Consider the following 15,840-nt stretch of genomic DNA (forward strand, 5'->3'; position numbering starts at 1 on the left):
GCTGAAGACAGCCACAAGAATAAATCCAGACTCATCTATTCCCCCCCTCCCCACTTTACTAGCTTAATGGGTTGTGGGAATACGGTGGGTGCAATTCATCTTGATTTCAGCAAAGCATTGACAAAGCTCCCCAGGATAATCTGGTTAACAAACTGCTTAAGTGTTGATTAACAGCTGGTTGGGAGGAAATACTCAACAGAGTGATCATCGGTGGTTCCTCAGCAGCTAGAGTGAGGGTGTTTTAGTGTGGCACTGCATAGACTCTGTTCTGGGACTTAGGTGAAGGGTTTGGGGAATCCTTATCAAATTTTGAGAGGTGGCAGCAAAGATGGCGAGTGGCGTGGAAGGGATGTCACATGGAAAGAAGACAAAGACTTGTTTGCTGCTGCAGGACTACATCTAATGGGCTTCAGAGCTACAGCAGAAATTTCAGTTGAGTATTAGGAGAAATGTTTTAACCGTAAGAGCAGTTTGACAAAGGAACCAGCTATCTAGAGGGTTGGTGGCTTCCCCTCACTGCAAGTTCTCAAGAACAGGTTGGACCGCAATCTGTTGGAGATGCTCTTGTCCTGGGTTAGGAACATAGGAAGCTGCCTTATGCTGAGTCAGGCTGTTGGTCTATTTAGCTCATTATTGTTCGAAATGATGGACAGCAGCTCTCCAGGATTTCAGACAGGGAATCTTTACCAACCCTACCTGGAGACCCCAGCAGGGGGCTGGATGTGGATGACCCACAGGGTGGAGGTTTGGCCCAGGGGGCCATTTCTTCAACATCCCTTGCACCTGCCAATCAACTGCGAGTGACACCTGCAGAGAGCAGGATTGAACCCTCTGCTCAGCTGATGAGTGAAGAGTTTGTTCCTGCTGAGTGCTGCTTCACCAGCACATTTTTTTTTGCCAAAAATATTTATTAGTTTTCCAAATTTTTAACAAATCAGTGTCGAACTACATCAACTTTAATACAACTTTCTAAAAAAGTTGACTTCCTGCTCTTCGTATGAGATGCTTCCCTCCTTCCTCCCATCGCTGCTTGATATTACATATTTTTCTCTAATTCACATCATTCCTTATATTCAATTCACTATTGTTATTGTTATATTTTATGTTCACCAGCACATTCCCTGTCATGAAGCAGACCCCTGTAGAGAGCAGGATGGAACCCTCATGGCATGGGATGATTGATGGGCCCCACCCACTTGTTAGAGTTGGCCTGGGGGATGGGAGATAATGATCTGCCCTGCCCTGCCAAAAGGGTTCCCCATCCCTGCTGTAGCTCTTGATTCCCTGCACTCAGCAGGGGGTGGATTGGGTGACCTACAAGATCCCGTCCAGCTCTATAATTAGGAAAAGTCTATGGGCAAAAACTTCAGGTCCCCAACCCCTAAGGGCAGGAGTTACCTAATGCGTCTGGTCAGTGGAAGCTCTGTGCAAGGGCTTATGATTATGCAATGGGACTTTCCCTCTCCCCCCTGTGCACCCCCTGAAATTGTCTTGGGAGGGTTGAGAGAACCCCCAGAACAGCATGCGGGGGGGGGGGATTGTTCTGTCTGGCAAACTGAAATTTTTGCACAGTGCAACATTGAATTCCTCCCTAAGTGTGCAGCTCGCAAATTACTAAGTTAGTTCAACTGTAAGTTAGTTCATCATGTTGATTTTTAGAATGGACCATCAGATCCAGGAAAGCTTACCTCTTTTCTTGGCCATCAGATTTAGGCCAATTTCGATGGAATATAGCTTTGAATTTTGGGGATGTGTCGGAGGTGTCGTGGGAGCTGGTTGCGTGTGTTCCAAATAGGAGGTGATAAGATTTTCTTGAATGCCTTGAAAGAGATTGTCATTTAATCATAAGGATTTTTTAGCAAAGCCAGAAAGCTCTTTTCAGATCATGCTGAACTCCTGTTCTCATTATCTCCTTTAAAAATGCATGTTTCCTGACTTCAAAAATTCTCGCTGATGAGATTTTAAGTGGATAAATGTTTTAAGCATTGGCGTATTTACATAATTTTACATGACAGTGCTCTCTACAGGATGGGAGCTGGGGAGAGTGGGACACAGCCTGGCGGTCCTGTTTCTGCAACAGGTGCAGACAAATCTTGAATTTTGGGGGAAGGTGCATTAAAATTTATGTGCTTCACTGATAATATTTGTTGTTGTTAGGTGCTAACAGGTGTTGCTAATAGGCTGTTTGTGCAGCTCTCGAGGGTTTCCTCAGCCCTGCCTGGAGATATTGAGGATTAAATTTGGGGACAATTAAATTTCTATCTATTAAGCAATTAAAAGCAATCTCTTGTCTTAGTAGACCACATGAGTCAACAGGCCATAATCCCTTTTGGGCAACATTCTGTGGCTCACTTGCCATTTGGGTCCGTTGTGGGGAGCAATGAATGCCCGTGTTACCATTCTATGGTAGCCTAGATTCTTCAATCTCTCTATGCTCCGTCCAAGCCAACAGGAAGCATTATCAGAGTTCAGTGACACAGAGTTCAGCTAGACTGGTTATTGGGGGCAGCCACCGAGACCACATAACACCGGTCTTGAAAGACCTACATTGGCTCCCAGTACATTTCCAAGCACAATTCAAAGTGTTGGTGTTGACCTTTAAAGCCCTAAATGGCCTCGGCCCAGTATACCTGAAGGAGTGTCTCCACCCCCATCGTTCAGCCTGGACGCTGAGGTCCAGCGCCGAGGGCCTTCTGGCGGTTCCCTCACTGCGAGAAGCAAATCTACAGGGAACCAGGCAGAGGGCCTTCTTGGTAGTGGTGCCCGCCCTGTGGAGCACCTTCCCATCAGATGTCAAAGATATAAACAACTACCTGACATTTAGAAAACATCTGAAGGCTATTTCAGGGAAGTTTTTAATGTGCAACATTTTGATGTATTTTTAATCTTTGTTGGAAGCCGCCCAGAGTGGCCGGGGAAACCCAGCCAGATGTGCGGGGTACAAATAATAAATTATTAGTATTAGTAGTATTATTCCAGCCAGGCAAAAGCACTCCAAAAGACAAGGGCTGCTGAGGGATGTGTCTCTAAAGGGTGTGTAGCCTAGAAAGAGGCCTGAGGGCCAGAGAGCGAGAGCGAGACGTGCATTTGGTCCCCCAGGCCTGAGGTTTCCATCTCTACAATATAGAATAAAGAACCGGCAACTCAGGAAATAAACGAGAGAAGGTGGAGACCTGTGTGCTTGCATTAGTGAGATTCCATTTCATCTTGAATTTGCAGCTGCTGTATCGGCAAGTCTATAGCAGGAACATCAGCTGCTGTAAGCACCTTTCTACCAGTTCCATAAAACGAAAGGAAAATTACCTCCAAACTAAAGATTTTCAAAAGCTGCTGAAGGAATGTCGATACCCGGTTCCCACTAAAAGGAAACACTCTACGGCCTCGATAAATCTCTGCTGATGTGCCTAAATGAATATTTTATTTCATGATTTGGTGCTCGAACAGGAAGCAGATGTGTCAACATGCCTATAGAAGTCTGATTGGCATGCATCACAACTGAATTGGCAGCAGCCCAGAAATTTCCAGTCTCCCCCACCAAGCACTCTGAAGAATGGTAGTTTCTTCAAAGTATTCGCTGCTAGTGAGATGTCATTAAAGATGAGTCAGAATAGTGAAAGCATCCGGCAAGCTCCCTGAAAGATGTAATAAGAGTTATTAAGTAATCTTCCATTCTTTATGGAGAATAAGCCAATCATCTGTGTAATCATTTCCCAGCGATGAACAGAGCAAGGAAAGAAAGAAAGGGGAAAGAATAAAATAAAGAAATGGTAAGTTAGCTGAATGAGGTGTTTCCTCGTTCCCTTACCCTTAACAACTGAGGATTCCCCCCCCCCTATTTCCCCACAAATACTTAATTTACTTCAGAAGTATAAATCACGACACACACACACACACACACACACACACACACACACGAATGAAGGTAAATGCTTAATTTTTAGATAACAAACATGCAGGCAAACAAACATATTATACAAGTGGCATGTTGGACATTATAGTCTAATATCTGCTGCATTTACAGTTTCTTACTAAATAATCAGAATCATAGATCACTGACAGTCTTGAGGAGGCTGCTGCTGAGTTTTGCCAGGTGAATGACTTGGCTGTGCTGGAGGCTGACTTGGTCTTCCAGAAAGGCTCTTTTGTGGATTCTGTGACCTTGGTGCATAAGCCTTCCTGCCTGATTGTCAATGGGGAATGTGGGAAATTTACTGTATTTTTTCCGTGTATAAGATGCCCCCATGTATAAGAAGACCCCTGTTTTGTTAAACCCAAATCTTAGAAAAGTTGTTGACGCTGATCACTGGGCAAACTGTATTTTAATTGCTGGTTCTGGAAAATCTTATGTGGAACAATGAATAATAATAATAATTTATTATTTATACCCCGTCCATCCTGCTGGGCTTCCCCAGCAACTCTGGGTGGCTTCAAACAAAATATTGAAATACAGTGGTACCTCGGGTTACAGATGCTTCAGGTTACAGACTCTGCTAACCCAGAAATAATACCTCGGGTTAAGAACTTTGCTTCAGGATGAGAACAGAAATTGTGAGGTGGTGGTGCGGCGGCAGTGGGAGGCCCCATTAGGTAAAGTGGTGTCTCAGGTTAAGAACAGTTTCAGGTTAAGAACGGACCTCCGGAATGAATTAAGTTCTTAACCTGAGGTACCACTGTACAGTAATCCATCAAACATTAAAAGCTTCCCTGAACAGGGCTGCCTTCAGATGTCTTCTAAAAGTCTGGTAGTTGTTGTTCTTTTTGACATCTGGTGGGAGGGATTAATGGAGTTGAGTATGTTTAACCTGGAGACTGAGAGGAGATATGAAAGCAATCTTCAGCTATCTAAAGGATTGTCACATGGCAGATGGAGCTAGCTTGTTTTCTTCTGTTCTGGAGTGTAGGGCCCGTATCAATGGCTTCAAGTTATAAGAAAGGAGATTCTGATGGAACACCAGGACGTACTTTCTGACCTTCAGAGCTGTTCAACAGTGGAACAGACACAAGAGGTAGTGGACTCTCCTTCCTTGGAGGTTTTTGAGCAGAGGTTGGATGGTCATCTTGTCAGGAGTTCAGCCTACACTCGAGTAGGACCCTGGCAGAGACACATGCCCAACTGGCATGTTCCCTCCCTCCTGGTTGATCGTTCGGGAGCTTCATAAGCTTTCTTCAGCCCGAACATCACAGTGACCGATGTCAACCGACACCGGCACACTTAGGGATCTGCAGAGTTTGTGCACCTTGCGTGACAGACCTCAGCAACTCAGCATTTTGGCTAATCTACTTTATTTGCATATAAACACACACGGAGCACTGCAACGTGGCTCCCTCTCTCTCTAGCATCAGACAGCAAAGAGAAAAAGAACAAAGGACAATAGTCCCACTTCACGGAACACAGGAACACAAACATCCTGTCTCCGTCACATCCCATTCTGTGGAGTCAAAACATACACCGTCATGGGATAGACATGGAAATTCTAACACATCTGTCATGTATGATCTCGTTGAGACCTCTGCTTTGCAGGGAGTTGGACAAGGGTCACTTTCAACTCTACGGTTGTGTGATTCTATAATTCTATGTAATTTAGTTGCTGTTTTAAACTAGTTTCTTTTTATTATTTTGTATTTTGTAATGCTATTTTTCAATGTTAGAAGCTGCCTTCAATCTAACTTGGGAGAAAAGCAATACACCCACCCACCCACCCACCACGTTTTAATGTACAAATATACATATAACATGATTTACAGATCTGTAATATAAATGAGCAGTGAAAATTATCAATTAATCATCATAAATAATACAAAGTCAAATTCTTTCTTTCGGGTTTCTTCACAATAGCCTAATAATCCATAATTAAGTAAACATTTAAGAGGCCTTACCCAAAGCTGAAAGATGAGCAAATGTGATTTCATTTTCTTTAGCTGAAGAGCATTATCTTAGTTTCTTTTTAATTAAGCAGAATTATGTGTTGAATATTAAGCATGTGCGATGTTGTAGAATTTATTTTGCAGTTTTAGGGGGCTGTGTTAGTGGTATGGGAAGCTTCCAGAAAATTGCATTAACTTCCAAGGTTGTTTATGGATTCTTGCATGAAAGATGATAAGGATTTACAGCTGTTGTGGTAGAGAAGGACCACAAAAATTGACTGCCTGAACTGATGTGCTTTATCAGGAAATAATCTATTTTGTTAGGTTCTAAATATCCACGTCATCTCATAATCATAGTCCAGAATTTCCTGCAAAAGGGAGATGCGAGAAGGTGGAGTCATATTCACTGCACAGCCCAATTCACTGTGACGATGCTTACCTTTCAAGCCTTAAATGGCTTGGGACCCAAACACTGGGAAGAATGCCTCTTCCTATATCATTTTATCTGTGAATTAAGAATCTTAACTACATTAGTCAAAAACCGTTTTGAATTCATTATAAACATGCAACACTAGATGGTTCCAAAGAGCAAAAATAAAAATAAAAATCGAAGGAATTTATACATAGCTTTTTAAACATTTTGTTATAACAATTTAATTTCTGACTTATTTATAGCATTTCCCCCCTGTATTCAGAACCACTCTGAGGGCCTTCTACAGGTGTTGTCACTTTCTGGAGTGTGTTAATGCTTGCATATAGGAGAGGAGCTTTTCTGTGGTGGTGCCACAACTTACAATTGCCCTTTCTAGAGAAGCTCAGTGGGTGTCAGCATTATTATCTTTTCAGTGCCTGGTTAACAGAGCAGTCCTAACGTAGGAAGCTGGCGTAAATTGTGCCAGTAGAGCTGAGGTGAAAGAGTTATGCCAGTATAGCAACATTTGATGCTGGTTACAGATAGGTAGCCGTGTTGGTCTGCCATAGTCAAAATAAAAAAAATTCCTTCCAGTAGCACCTTAAAGACCAACTAAGTTAGTTCTTGGTATGAGCTTTCGTGTGCATGCGTATGTGTATCTGAAGAATATGTGTATCTGAAGAAGTGTGCATGCACACGAAAGCTCATACCAAGAACTAACTTAGTTGGTCTTTAAGGTGCTACTGGAAGGAATTTTTTTTATTTTAACATTTGATGCTGTAGAGCAGTGATGGCCAAACTTGGCCCTCCAGCTGTTTTGAGACTACAATTCCCATCACCCCTGACCACTGGTCCTGTTAGCTAGGGATGATGGGAGTTGTGGTCCAAAAACAGCTGGAGGGCCAAGTCTGGCCATCACTGCTGTAGAGAATAGCTATGGCTGATCCCTGGCTCAGCTGATTGCAGACATGTGCTGTAAGACTTCCTTGTTTGCTCAGGCATTTTAAAAGGGCCGCATTCGTTTGATTTTCCCTTGTCTTTCAGTTTTTATACTTTTATGGTGGGCTACATTTTGCTTCTATGGCTTTTCATTATTGTTCCCACTCCTGATATCTTTGGATGAGGGACATTTCAGATTTTTTTTCCCAAAGGAAAGAAAGAAAACCAGGAAACCTGAAAGATATTGGAAACTTTTAGATGAATAGCAGAATTTTAGATGATTTGAGATTTAGGCTGAATCATTCATAGGCAAACTCGGCCCTCCAGATGTTTTGGGACTACAACTCCCATCATCCCTAGCTAACAGGACAAGTGGTCAGGGATGATGGGAGTTGTAGTCCCAAAACATCAGGCGGGCTGAGTTTGCCTATGCCTGGGCTAAATCCTCTGTGTAGATATATATCAGTTAGGTACTTCTGAACTATTCTGGCAACTCCATTTATGTTTTATACTTCTGTTTTGCATGTAATGCTTCCTTAAAAGAGTATGTACCTTCCATGAATCTGTGAAGAGAGAGCGAGAAATGCACACTGCATTAAAGGTTAGGTCTCATAGTTGAGGAGAAACTAATAACCATTACTCAATCACAGAGAAAAAGGGAAATGTTAGCTACCTTAGCTCTTAGTGTTAAGGTCCTACTAACTTGAAAGCATCCCTATGAGAAACATTTTGCAGTCTGTCAAACCCCTGAGAAGCCATTCTCAGCAACAAAGTTCTGAAAAGAGAATATAACATCCAGAAGTCAGGGGTGGGGGGCAAGAAAGAGAATGGTGTCCAGCCCGAGGTTCTTATTTTTGACCTTCTGGCCTACCGTAGTTTGAAAGTGGGCCACCACCATTTAGTGTATGCTCTCTAAGTAGGGTCTGGCTATCTTCACATCAGGGCTCATCAAATGAGTTTGCTTGTGGAGGACAAAATTGTCTTGAGTGCAAAAATACATAGTTCATTGTGTTGTGGGAGATAGCCTCCCCAAAGAAGCTCCCTTTCTGTGCCTTTTCTGTTATTAGTCATTGTAATTAGATTTCTTACCTTATCTCCACCATGAGGTCCCAGGGTAGATTTAAAAAATACACTGTTAAAATCAGTTAAAACAAATTAAGGCCTTTCAAATGCTTTTTTTGTTAACCCAGGTGTTCTAACTGTGTCCTACATCTGGGCTGAAAATTATTTTATGCTGCTTCTATGCAAGGAAGGTGGGGTTTTTTTTGAGGGGGGTGTTAATTATTACTGTGTTTTAAAAATATTTTGTGTAAGCTGGCCAGTGTTTCCTGAGGGCGTGCTTAATAATAATAATAATAATAGAAAGTGGTATTCACACATTGAACAAAAAATGAGTTAACACGTGAGTATACTTCTGAATGAATCATTTTCCTGCTTTATTGGGTTGCCTGAATGCCTTCCTATAAAGGCAACTTTTTCCAAATTTAATATTTCAAAACAACATTTTAATTATTCCTGCTTGAAATCCTGAATGCAAATCCTGAGTGTAAAGGGAAATAAGCACATTTCTCTACGGTTAATTGCCTTTATTCATTCAGAATCTCTTTCCTGAGAGGTCAGGGAACAAAATGCTTTTTCACAAACAATTATCCCAACAGGTGATAAAGACTAGATGTTGAGGCTATTCTAATCTCACATGCCTTTTGGGGGTGGGGGAGGCGAATTCTACCGGCCATTATGGGTTGAAGGGAACTTTGCAGAATGATTAAGCATGATGCTCAGAGAAGTGAGTCAGCTCTGCATGATGTGAGCAGACATTAGAGAGACGGATAAAAGTGAAGGGGGATGAAAGGCTAAATCTTTTAAGCTTTTTTATGTGTTAGTAATTTACTAAGGAATAAAAATTTGGTCAGGTTTTTTTTTAAAAAAATAAAGTCATATCCACGCAAGCAGACTCATAACTATTACACAAAGATCGTCATAAAGCTTGAAGCGTGGGAATCCTGATAGACTTACTCTATTTAAATCATTTAATGAACAAAATGCTAGAAAATCTGACAATGTAAAGAGAGCACACTCATTCAATCAGTGCAATGACTTTATGCCATGCCAGAGAACTTCTCCTCTCCCCATATCCCCCCTGAACCTGATCCAGGGCTTGCCCCAACTCTGTGGAGCAGGGCCCAAGGTGTGGAAACAGAAATCCTTTCGCTAACAGAACAAGTGCATTGGTTGACGTACGTGATCCAGAGTTAGTGTGAGTCGATGAAGCACTTATAAAGAAACATTGAGAGTTTAAAGTGGGGATTTGATAATGTTAGACAAATATCTTGGTTGGTCCTCCTTCGATATACGATTGGATTCTCTGAGGAAACCTGGTGTGCAAGATCAGGAAAGATCAGGAAAGGGCAGTGCTTCTTTTCAGTCAGTTCTTTTCTTTTCACAGGAAATCAGTTCCAGCTTCTCTCAGTTGGGCACCGTTGCCATTATAAGAGAACAAAGGATGCGTTTGTAGTGAGTTCTGTCACCTCTTTTTCTAGAATAAAGCACTGGAAAAGGGACTTTAAAAACTGCATTCCTGCAGTAGATTTCACACATAGGAAAATTCAGTTGAAATTGGTTTACTTTGAAGTATTTATGTTTTAGGATCAGGAGCATGTCAGAAGCACTTCAAATGTGATGGATTCCTGCTCCTTCTGTTTGGAAATTGGTTACAAGAAGTAGAGCCCGCAGTTTGTCATAATCATATGGGTACAAACAGCAAAATGCCACGTGTGAGTCCCCCACCACACACCATGATTTATATCAGGTGTGGGGAACCTTTAATTTTCCAGTTGTTGTTGCTGAACTACACTTCCAGCCATTGGCCATGCTTGGTGGGGCTGCTGGGAGTTGTAGTTCAAAGCATCAGAAGGGCACCAGCTTGGAAAAGTCTGGTCTTTGTGCTCATTTATTTACAGAAGCGCTATCCACACATCTCAGGTTTTTAATTACTCCACACTTCAATAATGGCCTTAATATTACACTTCAAATACATATACCTTGGTAGTCAAACAGCTTGGCTCCCGAACAAATCGGCTCCCGAATGCTGCAAACCCGGAAGTGAGTGTTCCGGTTTGTGAACGTTTTTTGGAAGCCAAACGTCCAATGCGGTTGAGTGCAGGAAGCTCCTGCAGCCAATCAGAAGCCACACCTTGGTTTTCAAACCATTTTGGGAGTCGAATGGACTCCTGGAATGGATTAAATTCGAGACCCAAGGTACCACTGTAATAAAATTTGTCAGCCAAACTGAGACTACTGTACAAGCCTCCATGAGCACTGGCCAGCCGAATACATTCAGTACTTTACTATCCAGACATACCTTTTAAAATATTTTAAAATGAGACTGCTTGTCTTAATTAACAGGGCAATCTTTTGCATGTCTGCTCAGAAGTAGAGTGGTACCTCAGGTTACCGACACTTCATGTTACAGACACTTCAGGTTACAGACTCCGCTAACCCAGAAATAGTACCTCAGGTTAAGAACTTTGTTTCAGGATGAGAACAGAAATCGCACGGCGGCAGTGGGAGGCCCTATTAGCTAAAGTGGTACCTCAGGTTAAGAACAGTTTCAGGTTAAGAACGGACCTCCAGAATGAATTAAGTTCTTAACCTGAGGTACCACTGTAAGTCCCACTGAGTTCAGTAGGACTCACTCCCAGGTAAGTGTGTATATAGGATTGCAGCCTAAATGTCCTATCTTTTCTATACAGTATTGTTATCATTCATTATCATCACCGTTGTTGTTGTTGTTATTATTTCTAATACAGATGAATAAACAAGAAACCTGCAGTTTGAAGTTCAACCTCTGGGTTTTCATCAGGGGCTCCGTTCGTATTTTGCTTTGGTGGTGGCTGGCAGAGTCAATGATTCACTTTATGTATATACATGCCATCTGCAGCAGTCCTTCACATCTGGAAGCAGTGACCTACTGGACCCTAGGTTAGTGCCTGTCTATTGGTTTTATGCAGTAAACCAGTGAGATCTGCAGTGTATTGTTCCTCCTAAGAGAAGTACATTTGTTTCAGGTTTCTGCTGCTGGCAGGCTCCCTGTAGGCAATATCCTGTTCTCGCAGTGGCTAACCAGATGCCTACAGGCAGCTTGTAAGCAGCAAAGGTTCAGCAAACGTCCTTTGGCCTGATCCAGCAGGACTCTTATTTTGTTTTTAATGTACGGGTGCTTCCAACGGCTGTCAAAAACAAAGCCTGTTTTCTCAGGCTTTCCCCAGCTTGGTTATTAGCCCATTTTAGATATTGTGGATAGACCTGACAATGTTCATTGGCTGTTGTTGAATTTATTTAGGTTTTATGAATATTTTAATACATATCATACATACATGTACACACACACACACACACACACACACACACACACTGCTGTTGATGACATCCATCTGTCTCAAGAAACATGGAGTTGTGCCTCCAAGGGTGAAGTCAAACTGCTGCAGCACCAAAGTGACCTCCCAGGGTGCAAGCCTGGTCAGTGTGTATGGAGGTCTTGGGCTGCCCAGATGATGAAGCCCCCCTCTCAGCCTTGCAGATGTGGTCCAAAGGGAACGCCCTCCCACCAGAGGTTAAAGAGAGCAACAACTACCAGATTTTTAGAAGACATCTGAAGGCAGCCCTGTTTAGGGAAGCTTTTAATGTTTGATGTATTACAGTATTTTAATATTTTTTGGAAGCCGCCCAGAGTGGCTGGGGAAGCCCAGCCAGATGGGTGGGGTATAAATAATAAATAATAAATGATGATGATGATGATGATTGTTGTTGTTGTTAGCAAAGCAATATGTTTGGTACCAGCTTGGCTGCAAGACCTGCTGGAAGGAGGCATAGAAGGCACCATCCAACCGTCTTAGAATCAGAGTTTCCCTTCTCCTAGATGGGATACCTTCCCAGGTTGACAAGCCCCATCTGCCCCTCACTTCCTTCTGCAGCACATACAGAAACTGCCCTCTTGACCATTAGACCCAGTGTTGGTCTCATTCGCTTAATCTGTCCATAATTCACCGATGGCTTGAGATCTATTGGCTACCCTCACACACACATATATATGTTATATTAACATTTTAGTGTTGAATTTCATTCTGCTTCAAGATATTTGGGGGCAAAGCAATGACTTAAATAATAATAAATGAATGATTTGAGGTTGTGGTAGGCCCATGGAGCTTTCATAGTCCGTGGGGCTACCTTGTTATCTTCAGTCCTGGGGAAAAGCTGGCCTTTCCTGTGCCATGCGCAGATTGGAGCAGCCTGGAACTGTGGCTTACAGCCATTTGATAATAACTTTGGCCCAATCCTGCTCTCTCCCTGCCAGTGTGTTATATCCATTTTGGCCAGCCTGACCCATGGTCTTGGGTGCTGGCAGGCGAAACAGTCACAAATGGCATGGGGCCGCTGTGTCTTTTTGAAATAGCTCCTTACGCTAATCCTTTTGAAAATACCCGAAAGGAGAGAATTTGCAGGTCTGGAGGGGTTTGCTGGCAACTCTACCAACACTGTGACATACATAAGCGAGGAAGCTGCAGTTCATCTTGCACCTCAGGCAGGAATAACAAGTCCTAGAACGTTGCCCACACAAAGAGACATGTTTTTCTCTACAGCTTTATTAGGAGTTCATGAAATTCAGAACTGATGATTAATGTTCAAATAAGGATACCATTCAGTAAGCTAAAGAAGGTCTAGTTGCTGGCACATTTCATGTTTAAATGACAGAAAATTAATAACTGATGGAACATATTCAGCCTTATTCTTTTACCGGTAAATTAAGAGACCAAATATAGGGAACCCGTGCTCTTTTGGGTTCCACACATCTGGACTCAATACAATAAAGAAGAAATTGATACGACGTGGAACAAGCAGCGTTGTGAAATCGATTGCCGCCAAGTTCGTTTAATGCAATCGGTGTCAGATCTCGATAACCGCAAGATAATCCTGACCAGGTGATTGGAAATGAGATGCATGGTCATATGGTGGATTTTTGAAATTGATGGTGAATCAGGTGATCAATCAGGTGATCATTTGATAATGTAAGCTTAAGCTTGCTTTTTTTGTTTCTGGCGCTAAGAAAGAAAGAAAGAAAGAAAGAAAGAAAGAAAAAGAAATGGGAAGGGAAGGGAAGGGAAAATAGGGCATTCTAAAACAAGTCTAATGTTAATTAAATGTGGAAGGAATGCACAACTGTGAATGCTTACCTTTCTGCCCAGGCTTTCCCTGAGCCTCAAACTGCAAATAACAGAACAAGGAATGCTATTGTTGATCATACCCAACTTACACAAAGCTCTTTATCTAGACCAGGTGTGAGGAACTGGATCTAGCTGGTGGACTGGATCCTTTGCTTCCTCATCATCTCATCCCCATGGGCAAAGTTTGACATTTGGGCAGAGCCACCCACCTGTCAATTACCTGATGTCACAAAGATGTCAGGTGACCCATATTTTGTCCATGCCGACGTTCAGTTGATCATGAGGACTTGCACCTGTACACAGAGTGAGCCCTGGTTCTAGCTCAGGTGGTCCCTAACACTAAATGTGATTCTTACTGAGATTCTGGCAGGGGTGCCAACTTGCCCCCCACATTGAGGGGGCCTGGCGTCATGTGACCTGTCCCTCCTCACCAGGCAGGCCAGCACTCACCCATCGGCAGTGGGGGGCGCAGAGGGTGAAAATCGTCCTCCATGCCTCCTGCCCCACCTGGCAAGCAAGCCCTCATCTGTTGGTGGTGGGGAATGGTGGCCCCTTCAATATTGTGGGGGCTTAGCCCCCTGCCCATAAATATTGAGGGGGCTGAAGCTCCTTCTGCCCCCTATAGTTGGTGCCCCTGGATTCTGGGAAGGTTTGAAATGTATGGAACCTTCTTTAGGCAGGATGAAGCGGGAGACTGCTCAGCCTCATCTAGTATGAAAAGAAGCAATGACCAATTAGCAATGTAAACCTGAAGCCAGTGGAGATAGATAACATCATTAGTAAAAACAAAACAAAAATAAATGCAAAAAATACAATCTGTGCAGCATTTGAGGATTAGACAGGAGGGTTGTATACTTTTGTAATGGTTCAGATCTCTGCTTAATCTGTTATTTTTGGAGGACTGAAACTGCATATGTTAAAACTAAGTCTTTTACGAGATGGGAGTGGGTGGCTCTTTGGTCTAAATCACCGAGCCTCTTGGGCTTGCTGATTGAAAAGTCGGCTGTTCAAATCCACGTGATGAGGTGAGCTCCCGTTGCTGTGTCCCTGCTCCTGCCAACCTAGCAGTTTGAAAGCACAGCAATGCAAGTAGATAAATAGGTACCACTCTGGCGGGAAGGTAAACGGCATTTCTGTGCACTCTGGCACTCGTCATGGTGTCCCATTGCTCCAGATGCAGTTTAGTCATGCTGGCCACATGACCTGGAAAGAAGAAGAAGAAGAGTTTGGATTTGATATCCTGCTTTATCACTACCCTAAGGAGTCTCAGAGCGGCTAACAACCTCCTTTCCCTTCCTCCCCCACAACAAATACTCTGTGAGGTGAGTGAGACTGAGAGACTTCACAGAAGTGTGACTAGCCCAAGGTCACCCAGTAGCTGCATGTGGAGGAGCAGGGAAGCAAACCCAGTTCACCAGATTACGAGTCTACCACTCTTAACCACTACACCACACCGGAAAGCTGTCTGCGGACAAACGCCGGCTCCCTTGCCCTGAAAGCAAGATGAGTTCCACACCCCATAGTCCCCTTTGACTGGACTTAACTGTCCAGAGGTCCTTTCTTCTTCTTCTTCAAAATATAATAAATTGAAAACAACCACATGGAATCTGGAGGGTTTCTTTGTGGTGAGAGCAGTATCTATTTTTCATGTGAAGCCTAAATAAAAAAAATCCTTCCAGTAGCACCTTAAAGACCAACTAAGTTAGTTCTTGGTATGAGCTTTCGTGTGCATGCACACTTCTTCAGATACACTGAAACAGAAGTTGCCAGATCCTTCTATATAGTGAGAAGGTGGGGAGGGGTATTACTCAGAAGGGTGGTGGGAATGGGAGATTGGCAGATAGCTGAGATGAGCCTGTTGACGACTCTTAACGACTGCAATAGGTCTTACAGGAAAAGGCAAGGTGAAAAATGGCTTAGTCATGTATAATGAGATAAGACATTGGATTCTTATCTCATTATACATGACTAAGACCTATTGCAGTCGTTAAGAGTCGTCAACAGGCTCATCTCAGCTATCTGCCAATCTCTCCCCACCTTCTCACTATATAGAAGGATCTGGCAACTTCTGTTTCAGTGTATCTGAAGAAGTGTGCATGCACACGAAAGCTCATACCAAGAACTAACTTAGTTGGTCTTTAAGGTGCTACTGGAAGGAATTTTTTTATTTTGACTATGGCAGACCAACACGGCTACCTATCTGTAACTGGAATCATGTGAAGCCTGTGTGTTCATCAGTTTCATAGAATCATAGAATCTTAAGAGTTGGAAGGGATCCCGAGGGTCATCCCAATATTTTAAAAATGCAAATGGCATCAATCAAGGGTGTGTGATTACTATTGGGATTGGAACTGGAGGGAAGGGGAAACTTAACCCTTTCTTTCTGTGCTGTGGTCTTGAGGA

General features: G+C 42.9%; 1 protein-coding gene and 1 long non-coding RNA gene across 7 annotated transcripts in view; one reads left to right on the top strand and one right to left on the bottom strand.

Annotated features, from left to right (window-relative positions):
* LOC309529766 overlaps positions 1-15,840 on the bottom strand; it is a 589,156-nt gene that overhangs the window by 125,310 nt on the left and 448,006 nt on the right. The window lies entirely within an intron of this gene.
* Positions 1-15,840, top strand: part of HHAT (hedgehog acyltransferase) — a 195,262-nt gene that overhangs the window by 24,204 nt on the left and 155,218 nt on the right. For all 6 annotated transcript variants that reach the window (XM_082217683.1, XM_082217684.1, XM_082217680.1 and 3 more), the window contains one exon: positions 11,026-11,197. In XM_082217683.1, the coding sequence (XP_082073809.1) occupies positions 11,026-11,197 (172 nt within the window). The remainder of the gene's footprint in view (positions 1-11,025; positions 11,198-15,840) is intronic.

Source organism: Podarcis vaucheri (assembly GCF_965113315.1).
Source record: "Podarcis vaucheri genome assembly, chromosome: 3".
Lineage (NCBI taxonomy): Eukaryota > Metazoa > Chordata > Lepidosauria > Squamata > Lacertidae > Podarcis > Podarcis vaucheri.